The sequence below is a fragment of the Nestor notabilis genome, unplaced genomic scaffold (genome assembly GCF_000696875.1).
Source record: "Nestor notabilis isolate BGI_N333 unplaced genomic scaffold, ASM69687v1 scaffold13820, whole genome shotgun sequence".
NCBI classification, from domain to species: domain Eukaryota; kingdom Metazoa; phylum Chordata; class Aves; order Psittaciformes; family Psittacidae; genus Nestor; species Nestor notabilis.
In genome coordinates this window covers 56,641-64,662 of record NW_009911705.1, presented here as the reverse complement: position 1 = coordinate 64,662, position 8,022 = coordinate 56,641, and the positions used below count along the sequence as shown (strand labels likewise).

General features: G+C 38.0%; 1 protein-coding gene across 1 annotated transcript in view; it reads right to left on the bottom strand.

Annotated features, from left to right (window-relative positions):
• Window positions 1–4,276: 4,276 nt before the first annotated feature.
• The window catches only part of PREP (prolyl endopeptidase), a gene marked incomplete at its 5' end in the record, with an annotated part of 51,328 nt that continues 47,582 nt past the window's right edge, over window positions 4,277–8,022 (bottom strand). The window contains 2 exons of the mRNA XM_010016025.1: window positions 4,277–5,100; window positions 6,921–7,077. Coding sequence (XP_010014327.1) covers window positions 4,806–5,100; window positions 6,921–7,077 — 452 coding nt within the window. The remainder of the gene's footprint in view (window positions 5,101–6,920; window positions 7,078–8,022) is intronic.

The window sequence follows — 8,022 nt, the reverse complement described above, 5'->3', positions numbered from 1 at the left end:
CTTCAGTTAAAACTATCAGATAGTATCACAGAACCACTAGGTTGGAAAAGACATTTAAGATCAAGTCCTACCATTATCCCAGGACTGCCAACACCACTACTAAACCATATCACTGAGGGCCTCATCTACATGGTTTTTGAACACTTTACAGGTGTGGTGATTCCACCGCTTTCATGGGAAGCCTGTTCTAACACCTGATCACCCTAATATCCAATCTAAGTCTCCCCTGGCACACCTTGAGCCATTACCTCCTGTCCTGTCGCTTGCTATTTGGGAGAAAAGACCAACTCCCACCTCACTACAACCTCCTTTCAGGTAGTTGTAGAGAGTCATAAGGTCCCCACGAACCTTCTTTTCTCCAGACTAAACAACCCCAGTTTCTTCAGCCATTCCTCATCAGACTTACTCTTCAGACCCTTCACCAGCTTTGTTGCCCTTCTCTGGACCCGCCTAATAGGCAGGTTATTAAAACTAGCATGTGCCCCCCACTTTGAGGGGTTCAAGAATAGTGTCTCTGTTTTTGCACACAGAAGGTCTGAGAGGCACTGAAAGCAGTGCACAGGCACAAACTGTAGTCTCCTGAGCAGCATATATTGCACTAGAAATGTCATATTTGCAGAGATATCATCCATCGACTCCAGTTCTCGTGCTGCAGCTGCTGTGGAAGCTGGAAATGTTCAGTGAAAATCACCACAAGCTGACTCTTGTCTTTCATACTTCCAGTGTTAAACTTACCCTGCTATGGGTAAGGACATGAGCACCATGTTTGTACCCTGCCGCTGTTACTCCTGCTAGCCAGGCAGAGGGATGGCTATAGAACAGAGACTTACTGACATGTTATTGCTCAGTTTTAAATGTTGTATTTTCAGTTAATCTTCTTTTGAAAAATTAGGAGAAATGGCCAAAACACAGTCCTCCTAGTCCAGAACTTCAGTTCATTTCTGCAGATGCCAGTAGCTAGTCCAGCCCCCACTGAGGGATTCCATCACTGGGATTTCTCTGCCATGAATAAACTGAACACATAAGCTTATTCAGAAATAGCTATTCAAGAGTAACATTATCTTGAGGACACACCTTGGTTACCTTCAGAGATATGAGAATTGGAAAGCTACCCCATATACCCCTCCTGCAAGGAAAAAAACTAAAAAGCCAGAGTACTGCTTTTTCTTTTCCTGGCATGCAGTACAGTAAGGCAGAAGTAATTAAAAGAACATATGGAGAAATGAACAAAATTGCCAACCCTGGCTATTCAAACAGCATCAACTATCCAAATCCTGAGAGGTCTGCACAAAGAGGCAATTGCACAAAAGCTGTCTATTAAGGATTTTCAAAGTAGAAGAGCTTGGCAGAAAATTGGGGTGGTCGTTTATTAGCTTGGCTTCCAAGTCTCTTCCTCCTAAATTCTACTCGGCTTGGAAAACCCCTTTCACAGGAAAGGCTGTCAAGAAGAGTCTATGAGCAGATCTTCAGGCAATCCTGAGGGGCTACCTCAGGCTGAAAATAAATAAATGACCTGACAACATAGAAGTTTAAAAGCTGTTGCTTGCCGTATCGAATCCCAGTGTACTGCTGCTCATGCTTCTGGTTTCCTATGGACAGATAGCAAAGCAGAGTCAAGTCAAGAAAATCCTGGTGAAACAGGAGAGGTCCTAGGTGCCAGGAACAGGTGTCTCCTACCTCTGTTTCGAGTGTCCTTTATTCTTACATATTCTCAGGCCAGCTGCCTTTTTCCACCCACAGATCTTGGTGATTATGTTGGGGAGGGTACAGCACCAATCTCAAGTCAGTATTTTTTATTTTGTTAGCTACCAAAATATAATTTAACTCTGATGCAAAGGAATTCAAATAACTCTCTCTGTGAAGAATATGAAGGCTCTCAGCTTTTAAAAATACTTCTGACCTTTTTCACATAAATCAAATCTGATCCAAAAGTATTCTCATGGGAGCAAAGATAAGTAAGATATCTTCACACTAGTTGTGAAGAGTATCAGAAGCAGCAATACGCAAAAAAGTCGATTTATTTCCACTTAAAACCAGATTTTAGTTCATGTAGCATAAGCCTCTTACAAGACTTAAAGATTTTTCTGGTTTTGATTTTGGCACAGAACACTGGTATCTATTTTGCTAAGAAACATGATTTTGAAAAAGCAGGTAGTTGTGAGGAGGTTACCTAGTCCAGGTAGTGAATTTTGATTTATGTACTGGAAATAAAAGGCACAAAATACACAGCCTCTTCATAAAAATAGCATTTCCACTGTAGAGAAAAGAAGGTAACCTTGAAACCAGACTAACAAAGATTTCATGCAGGAATGGTTTGGCTCCAGGTCTATTTAATCCAGACTCTGAAGGTTTAAATCCCACTTTATTACAAGAGCATTACTTGCTCAGAGTTAATTACAGATTCCAGTTGGAGCATTACCCTTTCTGCACCCAAATGAGCAACTTGGCTAATAAGATAGCTCTGCAACATCACTTTTTTGGCACTTGAATCCTGGCCTTGGCATACCTGATTAAGATGAATGAAAATGTCAGCATTAAGACCCTGTTACAGAAACATAATGCTTTCCCAATAGATAACAGCATTCTACAAGGGATACTTTTGAACCCTTACTTTATGAGTGGTGTCTCCAGCAACCCACCTTCAAAAACTATTGATTGCCACTCGAAGAAAAATTTGTTTCCCATCGCCCCATATGAAAGCAGAAAGCAGAAAGCTTCAGGAAGAAAATGAATGATTTTTAATCTGAGCCAAAATTTTTGTGGAGATCAAGGAAAAAAATTTTTAGAAACAAAGACCTGAAGACATGATTGAGGTGGCTGTGTCCAAGCCTTTGCAATTTGACGCACTGACACACTTCAAGCTGTATTTCTTGAATGCATGAGGACCCTGTTTCCCATACACCCTGTCCTGCAAAGTTCTTGTCTCAGAGGTGCAGCTTTTTCCTCTTGGTAACATTCAATAAAAGGCCAGATGCTGCAACTGTGAGGTGTCAGAAGTGGGGACGCTACTGCTCTACATGCTTTGTTTCTGCCATTCAGGGAAGCTGTTGAAAATTCCCAGAAGATCACAGAAAACAGTTCACAAACCTCTGGGAACAGGGGGGTGCTGAACCCGAGCCCTGTTTTTGCAGCCTGGAGGGAAAAAAAAAACGTATCTCCCTCAACTCCCTATTCTGATTGTTTAACTCAATGTTGTGGTCAGAATGCATCAGTCTGTAAAGTACCTGGTAAAACCATAATGCTCACGGACCACAAATAAACCCCAGATCACATACAGGTTTTTGGTGTAGTATTTCATAAGAAATCAGAAACGCATTTCTTTTTCCTTCCTAAAATCGAATTATAAGGGCCTAGAAGGGATGATCCTTCCTCAGTTGCAGAGGGAATCAGCAAAGCCCCAGAGCATGACAGAAACAGTGAATCTGGTGCAAATTTATTTTTAATGTTTCTGCTGTTTACAGCAGCCTACTCCTCTTAAATACCGCTCCCTCCTCTTCATGTGCTGAGACACTGTTTGCTTAGAGTTAAAATACAGGCCTTAGGGTCTAAATGTGAATATAATGAGCAGCATGATTCTAGAAGAATGTATCAGTTTAACCAAAACTGAGCAGCAGCAGTGTTCTCTGGAGGGCCAAGACTAATAATAATCCGTAGGATATTTTTTTTCTCCGTAAAATCAAACCCTAGTTGCTGCAGTGCATCAGTTTAGACTGATTGATGCAGTAGGCAAATACATCGACTTTCCAGCTCTACAGCCTAGATAAGAAAGATAAGAAATGGCAGTTCAAATACTGTGCCTGTGTCAAATCATTAGGGAGTCTGACTATGAGCTCTTGTTGTTCTGCAGCCAGAACTAGGTTATATACGTATGCTCAGATTTTGTCTTGTTAGAGAACATTTTGTCAAAGGCATCAGGAAAAACTGAACTTGAACAATCTGGAAAACAAAAGGTGTGCTTTTGGTGTTTTGGTGGTTGGGGTTTTTTTGTTGTTTTTCTTTTTTTTTGGGGGGGTGTGGTTTTTTATTTTATTTTTTTCTAACTAGTGTCTCGTTTACTCTTCAGGAATAGACAAAGAGCTAACAGCAGATGGGGTGTTGAACAGTATCTGTATAGGTTGCCTGAGATTACAGTGAGAATCTAAGAATTCCTGAAATTTTCCAGCCTACAATTTTCTCTTCTCTGTGCAAATAAATGACAGAAAACTGGTGACATTTTAAAGTCTTTTTGAAAACAAAGTACAATTTAGAAACAGCATTATTATAGACTGTAACACACTTATGAACAGCATGTAATATAAGCTTTTTAATAGTATTTGACTTAATTACCCAAATTACTGTCTCTTCGGTATTTCATGGTTATCACTGAACACCTTCCATTTATATTCTTAAATAAGTTACCGTGTAAATAAAGTATGCTCAGAGTTCCTGTATTTGGACAGTACTTACATTTAATTACAGATGATCTGGATATATTTATAGGTGCAAAATACATGAAAATTGTTTACAGGAAATAAGCTCAACTAGCACTAACTCTGGAATCTAAATGTTCACAACAGCACCGACAGCAGCTCAGCTATTTATTTGAACATGCTTTTCAAAATGTACTTTGCGATGTGGTAGAAAGAAATTCAAAGAAATGCCAAAAAGAGGGAAGCACAAAAGATCAAAACTCCATAGTCAACTGGATCAATAAAATATTAAATCGCAGTTCTTAAATGTAAGTACTACACCAAGTAGTAGTCTGGTTGGTCTTAAATGGTGTTAAAGCCCTTGTTTTCTAAAGGAGACAGTAATAAGCATTTTGCCTATTCAATCCAATCAAGATTTAGGCATCGTGCTATAAAAGCAAACATATCTGACACTTCTTCTATAACTTTAGCAGTTGGCTTTCCTGCTCCATGCCCAGCCTTGGTGTCAACATGGATGAGAAGTGGATTGGTTTGTTTACGGCTTCGGCCCACAACATACTGCAGAGTAGCAATGAACTTCAGTGAATGAAGAGGGACCACGCGATCATCATGATCTGCTGTGAGAAGCAGCGTAGAGGGATACTGGATGCCATCCTCTTGTGGTAGTTTGATATTGTGAAGCGGAGAGTACCTGAGAAGAGCACACAAATCTTTACATACTTTTTCCTCAAGACCCAAAAAGAAGATTCTCTCATACTGAAATCATCACAGTGGCATTTGATAGCACTCAGAATACTACAGTTTTCAGTTGCATACATCAGAATTGCACTACTGCCAACTGCTGACAGTGGCCACAAAACTCTGGCTCTCAACTGTGAAGGAAGTACATTTTTTTAATTTCAGAGAGGTATATGCATACATGTCATAGAAATGCCAAAAATATCAGGAATGGGCAATAGGGAAACTGAGGGAACACCACACAGGAAACAGAAACAAGAACTCTAAGTTTTCCTGGTTTTGATAGATGACTTCAATTCTTATTTGCTGAACAATGAACAATCCAACTTTCAAAATTTGCTTTCTTTGCAGGAGGATTTATATCTTTTAGCTACTGTAACATAACATAAAAGGTGTATCTACATATTTCAACACAAAGTACCCTTTAGCATTAGAAATTAAAGGTAAGCCATGAAGAATTCCATCTAAACATTTCATACTTCTTTTAGACAAAGCTACACCTAGAAAAAATGTTACATTCCTTAAATCAAGAGTAGGATACTATTTTCCCCCTTATTTCATGACAGGCAATACAGAAGGAAATTTTACTTTATTTTTGAATGAATTTCCCACTTGGAGGAGTAACCAGGAAGTAACTCCAAATTATGTTTAAGAACACGTGACGACATTTGAATGTCTAACCTAGCAGATCTCTGGCTTCCTCATTTTCATCTAAGGAACAATGTAAGTGATTTTTCAAACTATTATTTGTTTTGAAAAGAAGTTAAATGATAGTCACTACATGCCGCTATTTGCCTTATGAATTTTTTGGGTGCCTGTAAAGGCACCATCTAAGCAACGTTACATATATAGCTAGTGAAAAGGAGGGAAAGAAATATTTCAGGTACTGCCATATAAGATGTTTCTAAAATTATGCATTGAGATTTTGTGAGTAAGCATGTGTTGAAGTAGGTATGGAGTGACTCCTTGCTGCAGATACATTTCTCTTTATCACAGAATGAATTTAAAACTTTGCTTCTACATTACCTCTTCAGAATATTTGAATTTACAGATGTGCAAGGAAGTTTCAGAGTCCAAAATCATGAAGATTATTTGGATCATTTTTATAACAGTTAATCTTTTATCTATTATCTAAAATCTATTTTATCTATTGATAAAAATGAAATTATGAAATTTGTTAGTTGTTTCATGCACCATATTTACAAAAGTTTTCCACTGAAGACTTAAATTAGACAACTGAAGGTTTTGAAACAATCTAATTACAATGGTCCCAACTGATCATCTAGTATTTGGACTTGACATCGAATTCTTTGTTTATTTTTTTAAAAATAATCTTTTCAGACCTCTCAGCATGGAGTTAGGAAATGAATACGCTGTTATAGCCTTTCAATTCCTACAAATAGATCCCATTCACATTGTATAATATAATTCACAATGGTGATTGTCTCTCCCCATTGTAAAAACCACTATTTATGTAGCAGTTCACTTGAGAATATTCTGTTGTGACAGCCTAAAGGAGTCATTATTCAGAAAGAAAACCTTATGAGTTGTTAAAGCTGTAGAACAAGGTCTTTGAAAATATGACCAGTTGACTCAACGGGGCTTTGAAGTTAATCTTTCATGTGAAACTGACTTGAAGGAAATGCTGTGCTCCCCAAATTTAGTGTGGGAAAGGACTAAGTAATTCTTAGTCTAGATACTGAACATGACAATCTGAAACTGTTGATCATACTACGCATTTTAACCACCACGGAGGTATTTAAAGGCACTTACTTGCACAGCCATTCAAACTGCTCTTTACAGTCGGAGCAACCGTAGTCAGTGGTCCAAGCATGGCCAATGGTGTACTTGTGGAACTTGAGCATGTCCATGACTCCCACTTGGGCAATAGCACAACCAAATAGGTCAGGGCGCTGATTAGCACAGGCAGCTTTGACAGGAAAACAACTCTATTAGTATTCGTATCTTAAAGAATTAAGCTCAGCAGTAATAGGTCCACTGCCAAGTTCATGAAAGACCAACTTCCAAAAAGCTATCTTTTATAAACTCAGTTTCTTAAAAACAGGGGAAAAAAAAAAAAAAAAGAAAAAGAAAAGTAAAATTGTAAGTTAAAACAATGTAAGAAGAAATATGGATTACCATATAACACCTGGAGCCAAAAAACTTCAGTACAAAATATCTGATATAAACCCAACTGCACTGGGAGAAGACTGACAGTGCATACAAAATCAAACAGACTTTTAAGCAAAACCAAAAGCAAATATGCTAATGAATAAAAATTATAACTCTCAAAGATGATATGTTCAAAATTGTTTAAGAGCTATTTCCCTGTTCTTCAGGCACCAAACACGCTGTTCTTTGAAAACTACCTTCCAAACTAGCAAACTGGGTTTAAAGGAGAAATTCACTTTTAAAATATGTGAGCTTTGGACTACTGAATTGGAGGTTCCTAAAACATTCACTGTCTAAACCTTAATACTAGTTTAAACAAAGAAAAGGGCATTAAGGAACACTTACTGATAAAAGTTTTCTTCTATAATTACTATGTAAACCCATATGAAAAGCTTTGATAAAAGCATGCTATAAAAATCAGAGGAATAACCTCATCTTAATAAAACAAATTACTGTTTTATCTTTTTTTTTTTTATGACCCCCATCTTCCTACTACTGGAAAGGACAATTTCTTCAAGAACAATGCTTGCCTCATATATTTTAAAAATAACCACAGCAGGTCCATCTAGCTCAGTGTTCAGTTTATAAGAGTGGCAACTGGCAGATGCTCTGGGAAAAAGGGTAAAGCAAATACTGGGAGATACTTCCTGTACATTATCTGCTTTTGAACTAGTTGTTTAGGTTTTCCCCAAGTTGGAGTTAC